Here is a 24,934-nt window from a genome sequence, read left to right as displayed (position 1 = left end):
ATGCTCCTTCTAAAATCCTGTCTTACCTCTTCAAGCTTCTAGTGGTTCCAGGAGTTCCTTGGTGTGTGCAGATAACTCCAGTCTCAGCCTCTTTCTTCACATGTCTGTCTTCTCTCTGTCTTTGTTTTTCTTCTTTTACAATGCCTCACTCAACACTAAATCCAGGGAATGTTCTCATCCCAAAATCTTTTAATTATATCTGTAAAGACACTTTTTCCAAATTAGGTTACATTCCCAGTTTCAGGGGTTAAAACTTGGATATTCTACATAACTGCAGAGATAAATATTACTTTATTGTGAGCAATATAAAGAAAATTGAGGTACATTAACATGTGGATTTTAAAAATGTTTATTTCTGGAATTTTTAATGTAAATTAATTGTTTTTTCATTAGGAAATATGCAAAAGCTGAAACCCTCATGACAGTTACTGATCCTGTCCATGATATTGCATTTGCTCCAAACTTGGGAAGGTCTTACCACATTCTGGCCATTGCAACCAAAGATGTGAGAATTTTTACATTAAAACCTGTGAGGTGAGTTTTCAAAGCAATTACTAATTTGAAAGTGTTCTTAACTCTTGATTATTTTTGTGTGGGGGGAAGAGTGTAGAGGCTATTGTGATCTGAAGAATGGATGCCTTAATGAACATTTCATCTGTAAATATATGACTCTAGGGGATGAGGAATTGAATAGAAATTTATATTTTCTTTTTTTAATTTTAATTTTTTATTTTTTAATTGTTATTGTTCTATTACAGTTGTCCCAATTTTCCCCTGTTGTTCTCCCTTGTCCTGCCCTATCAGGAGTATGTTTTATTCATGCTAGTACCAACAATGAATTAGAACCTCTGCATATACTTGGTACTCTATAAATGAGTGAATGAGAGGTGACAGACCAAGGAAAATTAAATTAGCACTGAGCCATTGTTGTGAATAACCTTTTAGCTTTAATTTTGGAATTGTTTCATTTCTTTTTTATTCCTTTCCCCTCCTTTCTTCTCTCCTATTCTTCCTACTGCTTTTCGTTTAAAATGAATTATCATCTGTGTTAATTCCTTTACTTTGGGGGAATAAAATCCTCTTCTGTTGTATATTTTTTCTATGAAACAGTCATTCATTATCTTTTATGTGGTAGGATCATGCCAGGTACTGGGGAGTCAATTGAACATAACACGGCCCATTGAGCTAATGGGGTTAGGGTATGGGTGTGCACGTTACTATAAAATAATATGGTATGTAGGTGAGACCATATATTTTTGTTTGCTTAGGTAGGTGGTGTGTGTGTGTGTGTGTGTGTGTGTGTGTGTGTGTGTGTGTTTAAACCTTTTCCAAGAATTCCTCAGGGAAATTTTTTTGTTAACAGGAAAGAACTTACGTCCTCTGGTGGGCCAACAAAATTTGAAATCCATATAGTGGCTCAGTTTGATAATCATAATTCTCAGGTATGGCGAGTGAGTTGGAATATAACTGGAACAGTGCTAGCATCTTCAGGCGATGATGGCTGTGTAAGATTATGGAAAGGTGAGATTTCAATGAAGAATTACTGCCTTATGTTGCTGCTTTAAAATTTTCACTTAGAAATTCAAACTCTAAACATTTAGAAAAAATTATCTTTCCACAGTTACTTTTCAATTATGTCTTATATTAATTTGTTATTTTGAACCTTCATCAGTTTTCCTAGTTCATAGCAGTTAATGACTAATTGAATTGTTTAAGTTTCCATGTGGAATCAAGCAACTTTAAAAACTAAAAATAATTGTAGTAGAACATGCAGTATATTCAAGATACTGTTTGCTCTATATGTAAAATGCAAACTCAGAATAGGACTAGAGTCACCTCTTCTATTAAACAATGGCTTTAGTGAAACAGCTATTAATAGGAGAAAATCTAGTCTCTTCCTCAGTTCCCCTCTGCAAAAATTCAAGACTCCCAAATTCAAAACTCCGAAAAATCCAAGAATTTTGAGGCCATTGATTCTAAAGGTTTCTTACAAACGCCATGCTGAGAGAGACTCTGGTCTGGGTAGGCAACACTATGGTGGTTGTTGAGTGGTCAACACTTTTACATGGATGTTTATCCACTGGGCAGAGGTGTCCTTTGTGGACCACTCTAGTCAGTGGTTTCCCATACCTTGGATCCAAAATTATAGCTTAGCTCATTTAACCTGAACAAGTGGACTGTTTTCCAAAGTACAGTTTGGCTAAATCAGTTTTAGGCTGTGGTAGAAGCAGCCCAGACTTCCCTTTCTTCAGTGTAATTTGACTTCACAGGCTTTGTTGACCTTTCTTGCCTCTGGGTTTTAGTGAGATCACCCAGCTCCATGCCAGCAGGGCTCCCTACCTTAGGTTTCCTGGGGCTTAGTGTCTCCCCTGACCAATTTTGCTTGTGAAGACTTAGGTGTTGGATAAGCCACTCAAACTCAAAGGTTTTGTTTCCTATATCCATCTCTGAGGACATTAGGTACCCACATGACTTAGACTTGCATAACCAAGAAAACAAGTCCAATATCCTACATATACAAAGAATTTCTCTCGATATTAACTTAATGTAAATGCTGTAGCTTAGAGAATTACCTCCGAGAAAGGGAAATAGGTGGTGAAAGCTTTATTTCTAAATTAGTAATTAAGACTTTAAAAAAATTGTTAAAATTAAGACATGCTTAAAAAATATATAAATGTTTTATATATATTTATAAAAATATATTTAAGGTATTGATAAAAATATCTTAAACATTCTGAGAGAAATGGAGCCTGTAGGATACTTTAATTGTATTTAATTCTTTCTTTAATTGTAATTTAAGAACGTGAACATAGATTTGTGCCCTTCAGCATTAATCATGTTAATGTAGTTGGCCTTTTCTTTTCAGCTAATTATATGGACAATTGGAAGTGTACTGGTATTTTGAAAGGTAATGGAAGCCCAGTCAATGGGAGTTCTCAGCAGGGAAACACAAATCCTTCCCTAGGTTCAAATATCCCAAATCTTCAAAATTCATTAAATGGATCTTCTGCTGGGAGGTAGGCTGTTTATGGGAAAACTAGAAATACTCTTCTTTTTAAATTATTCTGGTAACCATACTAAAGTGTGTTATTTAATGGACTTTAATAAGACTGAAGTAAGAAATTCACTCACAGTAGAAAAAATTCATATTGTTGACTCTGTATTTGGTTTACTTAGTCGTGATATTTACAGGTAGGTTGTGAGGCCATTAAACAAACTAAATTATATTCTGAAATTTAGATGAAGAGGAACTATAGGATAGATAAAAGTGAGGAGTTTAGTCGTAGATTATTAGTGTGTTAGTAGTGCTGGCAGTGTAACCTTTGACTTGGGTCAAACTGAAAGTTTAAATAAAACACACTAAGGCTTTGTAGAAGAGAGTAAGTTAATATTTTTGTTTGTTTAAAACTTTAATGGAGATTGTCAGAAAAAATGGTAAATTCTGAGTACTTGATTTTTTAGAATTTTTAATATTTTAATTATCTTAATGTTTGATGTGATCTAAAGAGTCATACTGTTTTCATATTCAAATTTAAATATGTGAACTTGTATGGTCAAATTATGTTAATGTTCTTTGTGGAATATTCAGGAAACTTCAAAGCACAGCCTTAAAAACTGTCCTGTGGTTATTCTGTTGTCTTCTTAAATAAAATAATTGTATTTGAAGTTTTCTCAAATATTTTTTATATAGTTGTATTTTTATAAAGAAATCCTGCTATTTGATTTTGAGGTTGAAGTATTTGCAAGAAAACAGTTTCAGGTTACAGCAGAAGTTATCAGATTATAAAGATGGTTCCATGAGGCAAAGGATACTAGTGTAGATTTAAAGAAAAACAAAATCTAGTTTTTGATTGTTGCCTGTACTGCATATTTTCTTTTGTAAAGAACTTTGAAGTTTTGATCTGTATTCTGACTGTGTTAATAACCATGTGTGTTAGATCTGTGATGCATTTTCTCTTCATTTGTATTATGTCCTTTAACAGAAAACACAGCTGAGTACCAGCTAACTGGAGTAACTTTGCTGTTTTGCTGCTTGTTGCATGCATACAGGAATGGAAAGTGAGCTCCTTTTTCCCTATCCCAGCACCATTTGACCTCTCCCAAGATACACCAGCAACCTGCTTACTACTAAATGCAATCCAAAGGCTCTTAAAAATACAGTATACATCTTTCCTTTGTATTAGCCAGGTTATTGACACTTTTTGAAACTTTTGAAATACTAATGGAGAGGGTTTTTGTTGAGACATTGTCACCAAAACTTTTTTGAAATGTTCCTGAAACTAACATGGGTTTAAAATGAAAAGGATTATTACCATCCTTATAAGTATTTGGGAGGAGGGAAAATATCACTTTATTTGGAGAATATAGGCTTATTTCCTTTGCTTTCTAAAACAGTAAGATAAAATGATGAGTATAGATAATGTTAATTTGAAGACTGAATAAATATTTTTCATGAAGGTTGCTTTGAGTGTTAATTTGTTTACCTTTTGTAGAATTGGTTTGTACATGATATTATTCAGTATAACTGTCATTTCTTTGTAATATATAAAAATATTAGTAAAGGGGAAAAAAGTAATAGTAAAATGAGAAACTGCACAATTTGTAGCCACATTAAACATTATTGCTTCATTTAAAATTTGGTAGTAAAATGAAAACATCTTTGTAAGTTTTTGATTCCTATTTGCTAAAGAGATTAACATTTCTAATAATGTGCTTGTATATTTTTATGGTGTGATTCGATGGTTTAAAGTTCAAGTCAAAATTTGGAAAAGTACTCTTAAGAGAAGCAGTTGAAATTTTGCTGAAATTGTGCATGCACATCTTCCACATTCTTTGTCCCAGAATTTTCTTAGTTGGCCGCTTCATGTAGTTCATATCCTATAGAAATGTGACGTTGGTGACAAGGCTATAAATCTTTGTGGGCTAAATTAATGCATAATTATTATTGACAAGTTATAAAATGGCAGAATAACAACAATAGCACATATTCTTTGATCCCTTTTAGTTATCAAAATTCTGTGCTATTCTAAGGTTTTTCAGAAAAACAACTAAGAATATTCAAAGGTTATAGTTCTTGGAAAGTGAAAGTATATTTGAATTGGTTTTCAGTATCATGTTTGAATTTTTAAAAAATGTGTGCCTGCTGCTACTACAAATGAAGCATTGCTTAAAATAAAGAAAAGCTTACTAGATTTGTAAATTTACAGGGTAGCATCAAATGTTTCTGAGAGGTTAGAAAATGTTTTAGATTATAAAATTTATGTCTTTTGTAACATTCATGTCTTTTTGTAATTTTTCTTAACATTTTAAGTTTAACAGATTGTAGTTTTTTCTTTAAAGTTTCTATACTTGCTTAGGCAAGCTTGGTTTGAGTAAGGGTCTTGATTTTTGCTATTACGTTCTATTAGTTTTGGCATGAATATACTAAAGCTTTTTTTTAGCATGTGTTTTATCCTGTTTGGTTCTCTTTGTATTTACCTTTCTCTCCCTTTTTTTTTTTTCCTTTTTCTTTTTCTGTTGTTTTGTTCTCTTTTGGTGTTTTCTTCCTATCTTCATTGTTTCAGGTATTTCTTTCCCCTTCTGGATTCCCCACGAGCTGGATCGAGATGGTCCAGTTATGCCCACATCCATCCTCCTCCTCTTCCTCTTGTTGTAGAGCACTCTTGTGATGTTGACACTGCCAGCCTCCAGTATCCTTACCCTTGCAGGCCATCTCTGTCTCGGCCTCTTAATCTGTTACCTGAGAATGAAGGGATTTAAAACACTGACTTAACACTTAAAGGCCTTTTTCAAGTGCTTGTAGATGCTTTTATTCCTGGCTGCTTTTTGTTTTTCTTCATTATTCTTTCAGAAGGTTTTTCTAATTTAGGATCTATCTTGCATGTACCCATATTAAAATTGGAACACAGTGTTTAGAACCTAAACCTGTTTGTGCTTCTGCATCAAAGGGACATTATTTGCATTGGTTGATAACAGATTTGATGAAAACAGATACATACAAGTAGTGTTTCAATGTGATTCACCCAGTAGCTGACTTCATAGTGCCTGTTCTGTACATTTTATTTTGAACTGTTACAGTTAAGTTTCTAACTGTGATGTTAAGTTTCTAATGGTTTGGCATACTGGTTAATGTGAAAGCATATCATTATAAAGTTCAGTCTTCCTTTGAGACATATTAAGAGATGTTTTTAATTTTACAGGCTAATATTGAAACTGACCAGTTTGTAAAATAAATCATTCCTGTGTATAAAGCAGCAGAATATAATATAGACCGGTTGGTCTTTTTTTTAAAACAAAGTAACTTGTTTTTATTGCTTGGAATTACTGTTTAAAGCTTTTGTAATTATTCTTTGAATAGATTATTTAATAAAATATATTTTAAAAGCTATGAATCTTTTGCCTTATAAAAAATATAATGTCTAATCAACAAAACAAACAAGCAAAATATAACCAAAGACACTGAAATTGAGAACAGGTTGACAGTGACCAGAGGGAAGAGGGGAGGGAATTTCAGGGGAAAAGGGTGAAGGGTCTGTAGGAACAATTATAAAGGACACATGGACAATATTGGGGGGGTTGGAAATGGGAGGGAGGTGGGGAGGGCTGGGGGTTAGGCTGGGGTGGGGGGAAAAGGCAGATAACTGTACTTGAACAACAATAAAAATTTTTTAAAAAGTCTATAAAAATAAATTTCCTTGTATTAAAAAATATATATAATGTATTCTACTTGATAGTTGGTAAAGCTTATATCTCCTTAAAATATGTTGCTAAAAAATAGAATCCAAATAATCAAAAATTAGGGGGTCGGTGTGACATTTAAAAGATAGAAAGGCACTATGTAGACTAGCATGTAGAACTGACGACTTTCAATCTGATTATTTTCTTTCTCTTTTTTAAATTTTTTATTGAATTCACTGGGGTGACATTGCTGAATAAAATTTTATAGGAGTCAGGGGTTAGATTATTTTCTAAAATCATATTTTTTAATTTAAAAACAATGCTTTATATTATAAATGATATATATGGGTCTAGTAATATTCCTTTTGGTTCAGTTTTCTCAGGAGTTGTCAAAGATTTAACTTCTTTAGGGCTAGAGAAAGATGTAATTTGAGCATTTCAAATGTGACTATCATTCACACACAGATGATATAATAGTTATAACCATATATTATACTTCATAGTTTAATTTTCAAAGACACCTTTCCTGTGAATAGTGTCATATCCCTAGAGCTTAACATGCAAAGAATGAATAGCTGATAAGATATATGAGGTCTGTCTGGGAAAAGTCCAGTCATTGTTAATATAATGAGAACAGTTTGTACGACATCAATGTAATCTGGCAGCCAATGAGACTGAGCTAGAATGCGCATGTGTGAACAATGCCGATTTCACTGTACTAGTTAGTGGGGGTGGATGCCATCGAGTGAGCATGTGTACTGTGTGGCTGTTGCATTCAAAATGATTGAGTACAGCAATGAATCTGCATTAAATTTTGCATTAAGCTTGGACATTCCTCCACAAACTATTCAGGTGATTTAGAAGGCCACAGCTATGGCTAACAGGTGATTGGCAGCTTCATCACGACAATGCACCTGCTCATGCATCATGTCTGGTGCAGAGTTTTTTTTGGTGCAACATCAAATTACCTAAGTGACTCAGCCCCCCACAGCCCAGAGGTGCCCTGCAACTTCTGGCTTTTCCCAAAACTGAAGTCACCTTTGAAAGGGAAGAGATTTCAGACCTTTTTGATGAGATTCAGGAAAATTTGATGGGCAGCTGATGGCGATTGGGAGAAATGTGAGAGGTCCCAAGGTGCCTACTTTAGGGGAGACTGAGGCATCATTGTCCTATGTACAATGTTTCTTGTATCTTGGATCATCTTCAATAATTGTCTCATTTTTTCATAGTACATGGCTGGTTATCTTCTGGACAGCCCTTGTAATGTATTTTAATTTTAGATACATTTGAGTTTTGTTGTATATAATCATGAAAATGTTTTGTCAGTAAAGTTAGCATTTTAGCATTATAGTGTAAGAAAAATAATCCTTTATTTTTCAAAGGATTATTCTCAAAGGTCTCCCTTTTGTTGAAGGACTTGTTTTAGACCTGTAGACGTGTTTAGGTTCAAAGCAAGGGGTCTAACTTAAGGCTAGATCTGGCTCAGAATTAAGAATTCATATCTTTTCTGATTTCAGTCATAGAGGTTCCTGGGTTTAGAATGGGATAATGAATTGAGACAGATTCTCACTGCAACTAAATGAATATTGTGTATCCTCCTTCTATGTCCAAGATACTTGCTAAACATTGGAATATGTAAAAAATAGGAAGGTAGTCTGCACACAAACTGTCATTCTAGTGGGAGAAGGTATTTACAAGATTTACAAAAATTAAGGAGGATTCAACTTTATAATGAGAGGTTGAAACAGTATAGTAGGCATAAAAGAAAGTGACTTGAGCTGGCAGGATTTTGAAGGGATGTGGGATTTCAATAGATGGAGTAATTAATTAAAATAGGAGGATAGGAGTTCCAGGATGATGGTTTAGGAGGTGAAAGAGGACAAGGGTGTTTTCAGGCAACAGAAGGAAAGAGTAAGATTCATTTGGGGAACTTGTGGGAGATTAATCTGGAATCATACCTTGTCATGTTAGTAGGCTTTGGATATTTGGATATTTGCTGAAGTGTTACCACTTGGAACATTTGGTAAGGGGAGCCATGGTAGAAGTCTCTCTCTTCATAACTGGATAGGCATCACTTCCAAATCCCGGGAAGACACAGTTAACTATTTGGCTTTGGTAAGCTCTACTCAGTGTCCAAGGAGATTTGGAATGCTCTCGGGTGCTACTCTTCCATTTGAGTTAGCAAATGAGGTTCGATAATACCGAATATTTGTTGAGTACCTCCATGTGCCATTGCTCTTTTAGATACCTTATGCAAATTAATTGATTTAATTCTGACAACAAACCTCTAAGGCAGGTGCTTGGATTTTTCCAATTTGACAGGTGAGGAAACTGACAGGTTAAAATCATCTGCCCAAAGCTGCACAGCTAGAAAGTGAGAGCCACGATTGAGATCTAAGCAGTATGGCATCAGAGTGTAGGCTTTCCTGCCTGCAGAATCCTTTGATTGTAGAACCCTGTCACCAGAGTCTTGCTGGGTGTTGTGGGGAGAGCTTTGGTAACATGATTTTTATGGGGGAAGGACATATATTTAGTTGGGTACAAGGGCTACAGAGTCTGGAACATATAGACACATTCCGGTAGTTTGTCTCCAATGTACAGCCATGGTATAGAAGAGTTAAAGTACCCTGTGAAACAAAGGTTGCTCATTTTACTCAAAAACAGCATCCTTTCAGTTCTAGAGCTAAGTATTTTTCGGGATTCAGAACATCTTGAGATTTTCTCCACTTGTCTTTGTAATTGAGTATGGAGAAAGGAAGAATGGGGATAACTATACTTTGCAAATGCTAAGCTGGGAGGTTTAAGAAGAGATGTCAGGAGAACTGTGGAAACGTGACTGTCAAAAAGCCAGACCTGATCAATTAAAACAAATGTTGAAGTAGTGCCAGGGACCAATCTGATAACATGAAAAGTGACAATACAGTGTGAAAGTGGAGGCAATTAAGCATAGGAGAGACAGAATGGTCTTCAGGTGATAAAACAAGGAAGGGTGGTTTGTGGTTTAGATGGGGAGATACAGCATATCTAAAGGCAGAGAACCCAGAGGGTATTTAGGAATGATGGTTGAGTAACATTTTAGAGGTGGTAGAGTGATCAAATAAACATGTCCCCCCCCACCACCAGGCTAAAATTAGGAGTAGGATTTAAATTCAACTATGCTTTTTCTTTTTTTTCTCTTCCCAAAACGTACATCTTAACTATTGAGTGAATGACGTTAAGGAGTTAACTTTGGAAAAGAGACTACCTCTGAGACTGGAAGAAATTTTGAGATAAAGGAAATGAAAGGTGTTAAATTGAAGTACCTATACGGCTTCAGTGAAGTAGTAAGTAGCTAAGGCCTTGTGCTGAGCAGATTGTCGGTGATTTGCCGTTCGAAGAGGTTAGGAAAACGTAGGGTTAATTAGGGATGAATTATGTCTCATAGCCTCCCCTTTCCACACCAGACCAATAAAGAGGCCATCTTGTAGCGAGCTATCATGAAGCTTGGATCCCTAGGAATGATTTCCTAATTGGAGCTTGTTAGCAGTGAATAACGTGGGCTAATCGTGAGATTTCAGCATCTGCCAAATGGTGATGGATAGAAAAGATCTGCATCAGTTCATATAAGCACAAAAAAGTGGCAACAATACTGAACTCGGGGTAGTATCAAGTTATCACCAGAAATATTTCTGTGTGTAAGGTGGGTGACGATGGTTTGGGTTCCCAAACTGAATTAGGTCGGCATTACTTTCAAATTGGCTAAGGCTCTCAGCGTGCCGCTTTCGGTTTCCTTAGAGGGAGAAGGCCGTCCACACGTCTACTCCCGCGCTGCAGAGCGCGCTTCCCTGCTTCAAATCCGAGGCGCGCCGTCCCCGCCCAATCGTGGGGCTCGGTACCTGCACGGTCCCTTCGCGCTGCCCAATCCAAAGCCGTCTCTGAGTCCCTGCTCTCCGTTTTTGCCGCAAACAGACGTAAAACTGAGGGACGCTTGGTAAGGCCGGCTCTGGCTGTGGCTGGCGCGGAGGAAACGCGCACGCGTATTTGCAGCGCCTCGGGATGCCTCTTCCTCGAACTTTACACCGCGATCTTGCTTCCTGAAGTAAGGATTGTGGGCTCGGAGAGGAGGATCGGGCTCCAGTGTCTTGACGTGAGGTTTGGCAGGAGGCAGTGTAATACATTTTTTGGCTGGCGATTTGGCTGCAGGGACGGCTGGGCAGTGACGGTTTGGGAGGGGTTGGGAAAAGGGCGCAGACTTCCCGGAGGGGGCTGTGGACTACGTGAGCCGAGGTCGGGCCGCTCAGTTTCAATCCTTGTACTGGTCCGGCCGCCACAACGAACTCCCCTCATTGAGTTTAATTGGACGCCACTGTGTCGGATACTCTTGGTCAAGCACTAGAGAGCGACTCTGAAAGAAACGGGCTTTGAATTTTTGGGTATCACAGCCCGTGTTCCTTCCACATGGTGATGAACAAACCCGCTTTGCGCAATGCTCTGGAGTTTGTTGTTGCTTCGTGTGTGATGGGCGGTTCCGTTTCTTCTTTTTGTCTAAGACTCTGACCCGGGAAATCACATTGTTAGCTAATGCAGATGGGTCTGCCAGTGTCACTCATTCACTTTTGTTTTGATTTCTGCTAAGCGACCCTTCCCTACATTTCTTGTATCTGATTTTCTTTATGAATAAAATGTGAAATAAGTCAATGTTTAATATCATTCTACTTTTGCTTTTTCTTTATTTCATACAGACTTTGTTTAGTAGAACACGAGGTCCCTTTCGAGGTAGTCGTTTGGAGGACAGCTCTTTTTATGAGTGTTTCCATTTGCTATTAACCACTTTGAAATTATTCTACTGGAGTTTTTACTGCTCCAATATCAACTTTTTCTTCGAATTGCGGTTTTATGGAGAAAGTTTGCAGTGAGTTTTGAAAGTATACTGAATGTCTACATATTTGAAAGATATATCTTAAAGTGCCAAGGTTAAATATTGGATATTTGGGAAGTACGACTGTCTTTTTTCCACAGCACATGTTTTTAAATGTGTTTAATTGTAAAGGTAGCCCTCCAATTGATGGCTACTGTAAATGATATTTTATATATCCAGAAATGTAATTAAAACAACTAAATATTAATGAACTCAAATGCAAAATTTTGAGGTTACCACTTTAAGGAAATAGCAAGAAAAATCTCAAAGATGGCTACTTAGTTTAAGTATCAAGAGGAAAGATAACATGATATTGACTTCACACTTTAAGTGATGGAGAATGGGTGAGTACAGAGGGAAGTCAGGGAATTTTCCCTTTAGGAAAGCTTTAGGAAGGTGGTATGTCTATGGATGGTGTAGAACAAGTGTAATCCTTTCTGGAAGTGATAGAGTATTAGATTACATTTTGAGAGATCTTCCACTAGGTTGTGTTACTCTTGCAACCATAGCAAAGCTCGGGCCAACCACTTAACATTGTATCATAATTGATAGGGATTGTCAGCAACCTGAGGGGAGCTGCCGTATTTATTTTTGCATTCTTGGTGCCCAGCAGAGTGTCTTTCATGATTGTGTTTGATAATGATTTGTTGCACGAATGGTCTTTGCTTAATACCTAAATTTTCTTAGATTTGACTCCTAACAGGAATAACCCTTAAAGAGTTTGGTATGTATTTTAATGCAGTTTTTTATCTGTAAATGAATAGCATAATAATTCCAAGGCTAGACATGGGAAGGCTAGTTGGAAGACTCGTGCAATAATTTCAATTAAAAAGTGATGTGTGCCTTAATTTGTGTGGCTCAGTTTGGAGCATTGTCCTGTAACCAGAGGGTTCCGGGTTCAATTCCTGGTTAGGGCACATACCTAGGTTGTGGGTTTGGTCTTGGTCCAGACATGTACAATCCCTGAGTAGGGTGTGTATGATCCCTAGTACTGGCATGTACAGAAGGCAGTTGATCAATGTTTCTCTTTCTCCTTTCTTCTCTATAAAAAAAAGCAATGAAAAAATGTCCTCAGGTGAGGATTAAAAAAAAATAGTGATGGGTAGCAGGTGTTGGGAATATCTAAATGGGTCTTAGCTCTAGAGATGTATTTGGAGTTAGAAGCATAATTTGGTAATGGAGAGAGCAGAAGGGATCAGATGGTCCCAGGTGTCTGTCTAAGAATGTATAGCAAGAGAATAGGGATAATATATATCAAAACTAACGATAACAGGAAGAGCATTGGGGGGAAAGGTAATGGATCTAGTTTTATATATGTTGGCTTTGCACTACTTGGGAGGCAGTTAGAGGTAAGATAGACATTAAAGAGCCATTTGGAAATAGGAGTGTCGATTTTAGAATAGAGGTCTGTGCTGAGGTTATTTAAAGATGAGTGAGATGTCATTAGTGCAGAAGGAAGAATACTCCAGGGCCAGACTTGTCTGGATGTGAATCCTCTGCTCCTATATGCACTGTGTGGCTGACCTGGAAGAGTCTTTTAATTCCCTTTTTTTGGTCTCAGCTTCTTCAATAGTAGGGAAAATGGCTACCTTGCAATTCTGGTGGAGGAATTAGAGAAATGTATATATTGGGTTGGCCAAAAAGTTCATTTAATTTTAATCCGTATGGTGGTTCTAGTAATGCTTAGCTGTCTTTAACTTCATTTGAAACAATTTGTTAGATTGTATTGTGACAGCTGTCATATCAGCAAGCATTTAAAAAAAATGACCAAAATCAATGAATTTTTGTGCAGCCATTTTAATTTTGAAGATGGAAGAAAATATGCAATGTTTTTGGCATATTATGCTTTATTATTTCAAGGTAAAAACACAACTGTAATGCAATAAAAGATTTGTGCAGCGTATGGAGAAGGGGCTGTGGCTAACTGAATGTGTCACAAGTGGTTTGCAAAGTTTCTTGGTCCTATTGACATTTTGTCCAAATAATTCTTTGCTCTGGGGCTGGCTTATGCATTGGAAGATGTTTAGCAGCACTCCTGGCCTCTACCCAATAGAAGCCAATAGAGGGAGATAGCCGACATAATTTGAAATATCCAAATGAATAAAGTTATTGGTGAAAATGAAAAATGTGTCCTTTTTTTAATGGAAGAAACCAGATGGACTTTTTGGCCAACCCTATACATTTCATGACAAGATCTGAAATCAGAATCCTGGGTATCTCTAATATAAGAGGAAGAGGTGTATAAGTAGTAATTTTGGATTTTTCTCAGACTCTTAGGTGTGAATAGAAGGTGAGAATTGGTGGCAGGAAGTGCAAATGAAAGATGGAAGAACTTTGAACATGTTTATAGAAATCAAGAAGAGGAAATAGAAATATATTTAAGAGAGGAAAATGCTGGGGCATTATCTCAGAAGAGGGTACTTACATGACAGTTGGTGATAAACTTCCTGTGTATTGACATAGTTTGAAAACACTCATTTAACAAATTTGAGGGTCTACTCTGTGCCAGGCATTGCCCTGGAGAGAAATTTAATCGTAAAACAGGCCGAATCCCTGCCCTCTGGGGCTTAACATTCTGATATAGGGGGAAATAGTTAAACAGGTGAATTATACAGGGTGGGGCAAAAGTAGGTTTACAGTTGTGAGTACATGAAAAACAGTTTTTTCTTGTATTATTTATTAATTGTGTTATTTTCCATACAACTGTAAACCTACCTTTGCCCTCCCTGTATAGCATGCCAGATGGTGCTGAATACTATAGAAAAAAGAAAGCAGGGCAAGGAGATTGGAGCATATTGCTTAGACTGGGTAGATATCTGAGGGAAGACCTGACAGGTTAGCGGGCATTTATACCAAGACCTGAAAAGAATTGAAGGAGCAAGATGTGAGTCTATCTTGGGTATCAGTGTGCTGGGCAGAGGTAAGAGTAAGGGCAAAGGCTCTGAGGCAGGAGCTTTAATGTGTTTTGATGACAACAGGGATGATAGGATGGCAGGAAGGGAATGAAGAAGGGAGAAGAGTAGTAGGAGACAAAGTCAGAGATTATCCTGTCTCCATTGGTCATTATAAGGACTAACATTACTCTATATGGGAAACCAGTGGAGGGTTTTGAGCTAATGAGTGAAAGTATTTGATTTACCTTAGTGGCAGGGGTGTCCAACATTTTGACGTCTCTGGGCCACATATTAAATACACAAACAGTAACTGAAAACTGATAAACAGCAAAATGTTTTAAATAAATTTACGATTTTGTGTTGGGCCACATTCATAGCCATCCTGGACTGCATGTGGTCTGTGGGCTGCATGTTGGACACCCCTGCCAGGGATAACTTTAGTGTGGCGTGAATAGGCTAGGGGAGGAAGAATAGAGGTGTCCAGTGGAAGGCTGTCATATATCATAGTAACTTTCCAGGCAGGAGGTGGTGGTGGATTGACCAAGGTGGCAGCAGTGGAAGTAGTAAGAAATGGCAGGTTCTGGTTATATTGTTACAGCATAACCATTGTCATTTTCTTTAACAAGCTTATTGATTTTAGTGGGGGGAGCAGAGGGAGAGAAACATTGATATGTTCCACTTTTTTATGTAGTCATTGATTGCTTCTTTTATGTGCCCGCAACCTTGGCGTATTGGAATGATGCTCTGACCAACTGAGCTACCTGACCAGGGCCATTGTCATTTGTTTAGAGATTGCATATGGGGGTGTGTGAATATGAGAGAGAGGAGTCAGTAATGACTAAAGTTTTGGAGCTGAGCAACTAGGGAATGGAGTTATGGTGCTCTTTGGGGAAGATTGAAGAGCAGACGTTTTTTGAGGAGGTTGGAATGAAATGGAATCAAGATCCAGGTTTAGGTGCTTGTTAGATATCTAAGTTAAAATGTCAAGTAGGTAGTTGAATATCTGAGGTTCAGGAGAGAGGCCCAGGCTATGTCACTGCATTGGTGAGAGGGGTTGGGGTCAAGTACGAAGAGGAGAGGTGGGCTTCTGACAGGAGCGTGGACACTTCATCCATAATTAAATAAGTTTTGTAGCTCTCTAGTGGTCTTACAACTTTCTATTTTGTAATTAAATTAGTTCATACTACTGAAAATCTATACTTTAGTGCATTTGTCATTGACCCTAGCACAGTCCTTCCTTTTTGTCTGTCTTATCAATTGTGGTAGCTCTTTGAATACCCTTTCAGATTTGAAGCCCTCTCCCTACTGTGGGTTGATGAGATAGTCCTTTCCTGGGCTGCAAAGTACAGTTCAGACTTCCTAATGTACAACTTCAGGCTTTTAGGATCTGGTTCCATGGTTTCATTTATCATGTTATTTTATATGCCCTTTGCCAAAATACACTGAAGCACTTGCTGTTGCTACCACATAAATACTTGTTAGAGTGGATTTTGGAGTCACACCTGGATTTGAATGTTACTAATTGTGCAGTCTTGGGTAAATTTTAGTTAAATTTAGTTTCTGAGTTTGTTTCTTCATTTGTAAATAGGGATAAATGACTTAAGGTAATAGGTATGCAATAAGTCTTAATTTTCTTCCTCCTTTGCTTATGTTTATCTGTCATCTTTAAAAGCCCCCTTATCTTCAAGGTAAAGCACCAATACCCTGTCATTTATTAAGCCTTTTCTAATGTCATGGTTTTCTTTACTGAAGTCCACATAGTTCTTACAAACACTCTTAAATACTTTTGAGATTGAGTAACATCTACTGACTACTGTGTTAGGGTCCAGTTGAACCAATGGCTAACATGGGCTGGAGGTTCTATATTAGTAATATAGGTTCTTTGCCATTGTTTTCTAGACTTAGTTTTTTATATACCACTTTTACCATTTCGCCTTATCCATGTGTCAAATATACTTTAACTGAAAATTTTTCTTTTAAGTGGATTCACTTTTTAAACCGTTTGCTTATCTTTAACAATAATCTCTGAAATCAGGAGCTGTATTTTGCTAGTTCTTTTTTTTTTTCCTATTCCATGTTAGAATGGGTACCATACTAGTATACTTTTAACTATATCCTAAAATTATCTGTATATGCCATCAGTGTTGTCCCTTCTTTGCTTCCTTACTGGATCAATTTGTGATAATTCCTGTTTTTCGCTTTAGCAGTCAAAGAGTAAGTTAAGCTGTGTTGTGTTTCATTATTATGTTAATATAGTTTGATTTTTATATTCTCAGCTGTAAAGTAGTGAAGTATTCTGAGAATTACTTTAGCTCAGAATGTACCTCTTCTTAGTGCTCTTTCCAAAATATGATTTTTTTCCTATGATTTATGATACTTGTACTCTTATTTACTAAAGTTTTATAATAATATTTGATTTATAGAAACTTTTATTGTTGCAGTGAGATGGATGATTTTCGAGGTATAGCTGAAGAGTCATTTCCAAGCTTTTTAACCAATTCATTACTTGGTAACAGTGGGCTTTTGGAAAATGTCACATTTTCTTCAAATCTCGGCTTGCCTGTTGCTGTTTCAACACTTGCTAGAAATAGAGCCAGCGCTGATAATAGGTAAGAATTGTTTGAGCAGATGATTGTTTTTTTTTAGGTCCATAAACCATCCAATATACTGATATATCTGTAAAATTTCTCAGTCAAGCTTGAGTTTTTACTTTATCTGAGGGAGATGTTTACGGACATGGAAAATTAATATGGAAAAAGATGAAATCTTATTGTCTCTTTCCCAATTAATTACATTGCCTTATCAGTGGTGAATCGGTAAATTTGAGATTGAGTACCAATGACCTTTGGTCTATTAATTATTTTTTTCTGTCCATAGTGCTTTGGCTTTGCATTAGTACAGCCTTAATGGTGGCTGGTAATTTGAGTTAAATATGATGTGTACAGTTTGCCCATGCTTAAATATCTAACCACTTTTCTGTCTTCCCAGCCTAACATTTGGTAAAGAGCATCTTGTCTACCTTTGGAATGAAGGGGCTGGCTTAACCCTGTAAAATTCTTTTAGCTCTAAGATTTCTGTGACTGTCGTTTAATACATACACACCCCATTGCTGATCCCTATCAGTGGTTTGCACACAGGATGATGGTTTTGAACACTGAGGCTCAATTTGCTTTACTACCTAGTGGTTGGTTTCATAATCAAGCAGGCTTATGTCACCCTGAATTTTAAATGTGTATAATTTAATTAAAAACTTATTTTTTTTTGTGTGTGTGTGTGTGTGTGTAGGTATTCTGATATCCAGGCATCTTATTTAGTAGAAGGGAGGTTTTCAGTTCCATCTGAGTCATCTCCCTGTAGCCAGAGTGAAGCTGAACCAAGAGCGAAGTTACAGCTCAGCTTCCAGGATGATGAGTAAGTTTGTACCTCCATGTTGCTTTTACTGTATTAAAAGTGTGTCTCAGCCCTGGCTGGGTGGTGCAGTTGGTTGGAGTGTTGTCCTATACACCAAAAGGTTGCAGGTTCGATCCCTGGTCAGGGCACATACTTAGGTTGTGGGTTTGATCCCTGATTGGGGCACATGTGGGAGGCACCTGATTGATGTTTATCTCTCTCCCTTCCTCTCTCCAAAATCAATAAACATATCCTTGGGTGAGGATTAAAAAAAAAAAAAGTGAGTCTCTGTCTTGTAGAAAATGGAAGTTGATTGTGTCTCACTTTCTTCTCATATGAATTTTTATATTAAACACAAACACTTAAGTCTTTTAAAACACTTTTTCTGATTCCAGTGGTAATATAGGCTCATTGAATAAAGAAAATACAGAGAATTATAAGGAAGACAATAAAGTCTGAAATCCCACTAACTGGAGAGTAGCCATTGAGGTTACATTTTTATGTATAGTCTTCCAGACTTTTTTCTTTTTCCCCCGGACTATTTCTATGCATATATACATGGGGTGTGTGTGTGTGTGTGTGTGTGTGTACACATATACATATATATATTTTTAATAAAATAGGATTAAACTATACATACTGTTATGACCTTAAAAAAATTAATACACTGTGCTTATCTTTCAGTTACATTGTGTATTTGTATCATAATGTTAATTGCTATACCATGTTAAGCATTTAAATTATTGGAATTTTGCTGTTATTTTTTTTTAATTTTTATTTATTTAATTTTTAGAGGGGAAGGGAAGGAGGAAGAAAGGGAGAGAAATATCAATGTGTGGTTGCCTCTCTCAAGCCCCTGCCTGGGGACCTGGCCCTCAACCCAGGCATGTGCCCTGACTGGGAATTAAACCTGCGACCCTTTGGTTCTCAGCCCGTGCTCAATCCACTGAGCTACACCAGCCAGGGCAATATTTAATGAACTTCTTTACACATAAATATTCCATACCTTACAGATTATTTTATTAAGATAAATTTCTAGGATTGAAATTGCCGAGTTAAGTATTTAAAGCCTGTTAGAAATTACTGCATTGCTCTTTAGAACATTTGTGGCAATTTACAATCCCACTAGAAGATAAGTGAGAATGCCTACTTTTCTGAGCTGTCCCCAATATTTGCTAGTACTGTTTTTAATCTTTGATTTTAGAAGCAAAAAAGTTTATACACATGCATAAATGCATATTCAAAAGTCTGGAAGTTTGTACAGCAAAATATAAATGGTAGATATCTATTGATGGTGGTATTACAGATAGTACTAAACTTTTCTGTGTGTTAATTTATAATTGAGTATTTGTAGATCAAGCATAATTTTTTTTCCTTCTTTAATCCTCACCTGAGGACATGTTCATTGATTCTAGAGAGAATGGAAGGGAGAAAGAGAGAGAAACACTGGTGTGAGAGAGAAACAACTATCAGTTGCCTCCCTCAAACCCGCAACCTAGGTATGTGCTTTGACCGGGGATTGAACTAGCAACCAACTGAGTCACCCAGCCAGGGCTGGACCAAATATACTTGAATGTTTATTCATTATTTTTATTTGTGTTGTGAATTGCCTCTTGATAACATTTAGATACACGCCCTTTCTACATATCAAAGATGTTAACTCTTTGAATATTCATCCATGCATTGTGTATTTCTGATAAGTGCTTATTATGTGCCAGATACTTCTCCAGGTATTTAGAAATTACCAGTGAACAAGACAAACATTAAGAAAAACATTAAAATATACCACTTTTATAGTAGGGAAAATTTTATTAGAAGGGAAAAGTGCCAGAAAAAATAGAACATGATAAGGAAGGAGGGTTATTAGGAAGGGAAGGGAGTGGTCAGTGTGAGTCTCATTGTGAGAAGGTTTAAGATATGAGCAAAGATTTGAAGGAGGAAGTTAGCCTTGTGGCTGTCAGGAGGAAGAGGATTTCAGGTAGAGGGTACAACCAGCATAAAGTCACTAAGGTAGGAGCAAGCCAGGAAGGAGGCTAGAGTGGATGAGCAAGCACTTTAATTTCCAGACAGAAAACCTTTAGAGGGTCCCATTTGAATTTTGTTTTAAAAGGCTCACTCTCGCTACTGTGTTGAGACTAGATGATTGGGAGTCAAGACTGGAAGCAGGAACACCACTAGGAGATTGGATTATTGAGGTAGTGAGATAAATGGAGAAGAGAAGAGCATCAAGACTTGATGTTCAGGTGCTTCAGGATAGGGGTGGGTAAAAGTAGGTTAATAATAATAAATAATACAATCATTAATAAATAAATAATATTACAAGATAAACTCTTTTTCATGTACTCACAACTGTAGACCTACTTTGCCTACCCTGTACTAAGAAGTTGGGAAGAGAGAATGAACATAGTAACTAAGAATTAGTGACTAGAGGTAGGAAAAATGTCTTGGAAGCCACATGAAGACACACAGTTGTGTCAAATAAAATGAGGACTAAGAAGTGAGTGTTGGAATTAGCGTAGACTTGATATCCCTGACAAGTGGTTTTGGTGGAGGTAGGAGGAGGCACAGTAGCGTAGTAGAGTGTAAGGGAGAACGGGAAGTTAGTATTGGAGGCAGTAAGAGTAGACACCTTGTGGAGTTTTTCTGCAAAAGGGAGCAGAGAAGTGGGCTGTGACAGTTGGTAGATGTCATGGGACAAGAGAAGCTTTTTTGTGTGTGTGTGTATTGGGATGAGTTGTTGTATGTTTAGATGGTAATAAGGATGATTATGTGGAAAAGGAAAATTTGAATTGTGTAGAAAGAGAAAAGACTTGATAGGGCAATGTCTTTGTGTAAATAATAAGAGAGGCTAGCATCTAATGTGCAGTGGAGGGAATGACTTTGGAGGGGTTGGACTATGGATAGTTCCTCTGTATTAATGGATGAGAAAGTGGAATATGTGTGCATACATGTGGTAAGAATCTGAGGAAATTGTCTTTTCAGTGCTGCAGGTTTTTCCATCAACTCAGTGAGGGGGGCAGGAGGAGGAGTTGGTGGCTTGAAAAGCCAGATGCAAAAAATCCTATGGGAGTGTGGGAAAAGTGAACAGATAAGGGAAATGTAGGAGGGTTGTCAGAGAGCATCAGGAACCCCAATTGAGGGTCATGGTAATGACTTCAGTGTGAGACTGCTCAGTGTGATTGTGATGTTTTCTCCAACCACATTTAGCTACAGGAGTGCTGGTAAAGTCTAAGTGGAGAGTTGGGGTTAACCAGGGTTGTATTTTGATGAAGGACAAGGGAGTTGAGGGTTGATGACTGGCCATGGGATTAATCTTAAGGAAGAGGAGAGGATATCAAAGGGTTAGAGTGTGAAATGGGGCAGTGTGAATGGATTGGAGACTTGGGTGGAGTCACAGGATTATGGAGTGTGGTACTAAGGCAGATGACATGAGGGGTAGTAGGTGATTCTCAGCTGAGAGGCTTTAGGAGGAATGATCTGGAAGTGGTACTGAGGGGCACAAAGGACTTAAGCATTTTGCTGTGTATAATGTGCGCCCACGTTTTTGTGCTCATTCTACTCGGGATTATTATACCCATGGTATATAATCATTATACCCATGTATAATGTGTGTCTTTATTTTTCCCTCAAAAATTTGGGCAAAAAAGTGCACCTTATACACAGCAAAATACGGTATGTATTCCATCTCCATGCCCAGTGATCCTAATGCTGTGGGAGGGACAAGAGTCCTGTCCCCATTTGACAGAGCTTAGGGAGAGCAGTGTCCTCAGAGGACATCCGGGTTTTCATTAAAGCAGTGAGGTGAGAGGAATGTTTAGGGAAGGGGATCAGGAATAGCAAAATTTTGCTAATCCACTACTGTACTTTCTAGAAGGCACAGTGGAAGTTTTTGTTGGGAAGGAAAGAAAGGGGATGTGCAGTCTTAGGCAGCTTAGAATGCTAGCAGTAAGGATTCCTGAACTTATTCTAGAGACTGAAATAAATAAGGACAAAGGACATCATGAAGTTAGTCTCACTGAAGTGATGTTGGTGATAAGAGTGGTTATGAGGGAAGGCAAGGGGAATACTGGAAGTAACTATTTGACACTCTTTGGAGGTGAGGAGGTCTGGGGAAGTGGTCTTTTTGACCTGTTGATGGAAGATAGGAGGCTCAATGAAGTGAAGTCCTAGATCCATTGTGTTGGCCTCACTCTCAACTCCTGGATTGGATTTCCCCTCTCCCCCACTCACTAAATTTTAATTGACATCAATTCAGAGATTTCTGTGCTTTACTCTAGATTATTAATACTTTGGAAATTTTCTATTTTTATCTCGTCTCTTTCTGGTCCTATTTTGGACTGCTTGTATCTATATGTTTCCATTGTTTTTTCCTATTTTTTTTCAAAGAAAAGACAGTTTTATAGATTAAGTTCCTAATTTTTTCCATCATTCTATTAAATCATTTGGCAATCATAATTTTGAGAGCTCTCTTTTTTCTGGTCTCTCATTTTTTATAATGGCTTCTTTTTTGTGGATGCAATGCTACTTGAGTGTTCTGAATATTGTAATTGTATTTTTTCAAAGTTCTATAAATTATTCCTTGCCTCTGGGGTTATTTGTTTAGTTTGTTCATCTTTATTTTTTCCTCTCTTGAGCTGCTTCTCCAAATGTGCCTGATTGTGGCTGTCTTTTTTTTTTTTTTTTTGTCTTTTGATTAAATTAAAAAAATATATATTTATTGATTTTAGAGAGAGAAAGAGAGAAACATCGATGTGAATAACATTGATTGATTGTCTCCCATACACGCCTCATCTGGGGATTGCACCTGCAACCATTTGGTGTATGGGACAATTCTTCTATCAACTGACCCACACCGTCCAGGGCAGTAGCTGTCTTCTAGGCTGCTAGTGTAGACATGCTCAGCTGTTGGGTGTCCAGGTATCATTTCCATTAGGTCTCTATGTGAGTGGGGCAGCATTCCTGGCCCACTTCACTTTAGGGTGAACAGGCTGTGGTGGGGGGGGGGTCATGTTTCATGCTAGGGGTTTAACGCTTTGTTCTGGGCTGCTGTTACCATCATAGCTTTATTCTGCACAGGTGTTTTGTATGCCTTGTCTGGAGAAGAGCCTTCTTCCCAGGTGTTCAGTATCATGTTGACACTGTTTTATTTGTGTGGGCTGAGAAGCTAGAGTGGAATACTGCCTGACATGGTGGTCTTGACAGACTTTCAGTTAATCCCTCTCTGCTGCTCTCGCCTCCTGCCCTGTAGTCAGGAGATATTACTATGGTTCTTTCAGGCAGATTTGTTTTCTGCTTCTGGACCCTTGGTTCTTATTCTGGACCACAGCTTTCTTTTCCCCTGCATCTCCCATGTGCTTTTCAGATTGTAGAATCAGAGGTAAGGTTGGGCTAGGATTGGTGGATCTCATCCAGATTGCTTCACTTATAGCTGTCCTTACTGGCATTTCAGTGGATCCCTGGAAGTTACTTTGACAATTTTACTTGAAGCTTATGACTTAATTTGGTAAATTTTGATGGGCTAATAAAAGCAAGGGATAGGTGTAGGTTTGAAGAAGATTTTAGGAGTGGTAGTAGTTAGAGCGCCCTTAACTGTCTCTGTTGTTCTAACATTCTAATGGTCACACTACATGCTTTTCTCAAGGGGGAGCTTTAAAATAAGAAAATTAACCAGAATGTCCTGACTTGTTTTTTATTTTTTATATTTCATGTCACCATCTTATTCCCTTTCCCCACTTTTTCTTTTTATCTTCTCTCTCACATTACTTTGTGTCCATTTATATACTTTCTGCCTACCCTCTCCATTCTTTTATCAGCTCTATTTGATTGGCGTGAAACTTTCCTGTGAATGCACCATTGGATTAAGCTAGTTGCTTTTAATTTCAGCCCCAATAAAGAGGTGGAGAAACTGGGAAATAAATTAGAGTTGGGGAATTACCATAGGCACAAAGGGTTAGAATTTGGAATATATCGAAGGGCTACTTTCTTTTCATCCACCCTGGCAGATCTAAGCTTGGCCCTAGATATTAGTTGGTCAGATGATAAATTTGTTGCATGCAGAGGCTTTTTCCTACAGTTCTATCCTTACCCTTCCTCTTATTGGTGAAATGACTCTGTGGGCTGCGACAGACCCAGGAGCTTTTACAGTAGATTGGGAGGAAAACTGCCTTTAAGGAAAAACATTTTCATCTAGACATAAAACAACAGATGTATTTAGAAAAATGGGGACAATAACAGTGGCAGCAGCTAACAATAAAACTTTTAAAGCATTTAGTAATCAGATAATTAGCTATTTGGCAAGTCTAGCAGTATCCTTTGAGTCTATCTTGTTTTTAGAAAGCTGACTTTCTCTCTAGATGTGACAGATTCACAGATCCTTATTGGGAAAGAAAACACCCTCATCACTTGAGAGGCACAGTAGCAGTGTGATAATGTATTTGATTTTGGTAGATTGTCCATCACTGGGCCCAAAATGGTGGCACAATTCCTAGGAATACCCACAGTGCGACCAGTTGTAGTTTCTGGCTGGTCTTAGAAATGTTTCTTTTTGTTGTATTTACTTTTTTGAGAGATAAAATGCATAACTGATTAATGGATGTTTTATAGATTTACCCAAGGTGACTAACATTTCATGATTAATCTGTTCCTTAATTTAAAAAATTCTGTCTCTAGGAGAAAGAACCACATAGAAAGTCAGCATTTGTCGGATGCTGTCCTCAAAGAGTCGGCCTTTACCAGCGATCTAGCAAAAACAGAAGAGAAGGAGACTAAAACTGCAGAATCCTTTCAGAGTCAAGATCCTTGTCTTAGTATTTTACCACTGGAACAAGTGCAAGGTCCTGAAGTATAAGAAATTATTTCTTAATGTATATATTTTATTTTCCTTTCTTATTTATCTTTGGACTGGTATTTATCTTAAGCTATAACTTAACAGCTATATCTTAAGCTGTTAACTGAAAATGCTTTGGTTTGACATTTACATATTAATATTATGTTTATAATCCTTTATAGGAAAAGGTCTCTTAAAATCATTTTCTTAATTGTTTTTACTGATTAAGCTGAAATCTTTCCTTTGGAA

General features: G+C 37.4%; 2 protein-coding genes across 10 annotated transcripts in view; both read left to right on the top strand.

Annotated features, from left to right (window-relative positions):
* Nucleotides 1-6,392, top strand: part of SEH1L (SEH1 like nucleoporin) — a 59,699-nt gene extending 53,307 nt beyond the window's left edge. The window contains exons 6-9 of one of the 2 annotated variants that reach the window (XM_071219516.1): nucleotides 394-534; nucleotides 1,364-1,521; nucleotides 2,867-3,017; nucleotides 5,565-6,392. In XM_071219516.1, coding sequence (XP_071075617.1) covers nucleotides 394-534; nucleotides 1,364-1,521; nucleotides 2,867-3,017; nucleotides 5,565-5,760 — 646 coding nt within the window. In that variant the 3' untranslated portion in view covers nucleotides 5,761-6,392. Of the gene's footprint in view, nucleotides 1-393; nucleotides 535-1,363; nucleotides 1,522-2,866; nucleotides 3,018-3,983 lie in introns of both variants that reach the window. The other variant, XM_024580296.4, reaches the window with a different exon arrangement.
* Nucleotides 6,393-10,619: 4,227 nt separating this feature from the next.
* Nucleotides 10,620-24,934, top strand: part of CEP192 (centrosomal protein 192) — a 131,179-nt gene continuing 116,864 nt past the window's right edge. For 2 of the 8 annotated variants that reach the window (XM_024580151.3, XM_045187728.2), the window contains exons 1-4: nucleotides 10,620-10,756; nucleotides 16,911-17,078; nucleotides 17,755-17,880; nucleotides 24,529-24,692. In XM_024580151.3, the coding sequence (XP_024435919.2) occupies nucleotides 16,915-17,078; nucleotides 17,755-17,880; nucleotides 24,529-24,692 (454 nt within the window). In that variant the 5' untranslated portion in view covers nucleotides 10,620-10,756; nucleotides 16,911-16,914. Of the gene's footprint in view, nucleotides 10,827-16,910; nucleotides 17,079-17,754; nucleotides 17,881-24,528; nucleotides 24,723-24,934 lie in introns of all 8 variants that reach the window. The other 6 variants (XM_045187729.2, XM_045187731.2, XM_045187730.2 and 3 more) reach the window with 6 other exon arrangements.

This window comes from Desmodus rotundus, chromosome 10 (assembly GCF_022682495.2).
Source record: "Desmodus rotundus isolate HL8 chromosome 10, HLdesRot8A.1, whole genome shotgun sequence".
In the NCBI taxonomy this organism is placed as follows: Eukaryota; Metazoa; Chordata; class Mammalia; order Chiroptera; family Phyllostomidae; genus Desmodus; species Desmodus rotundus.
The sequence above is the reverse complement of the archived record's forward strand: the minus strand, read 5'-3'. Positions and strand labels throughout refer to the sequence as shown.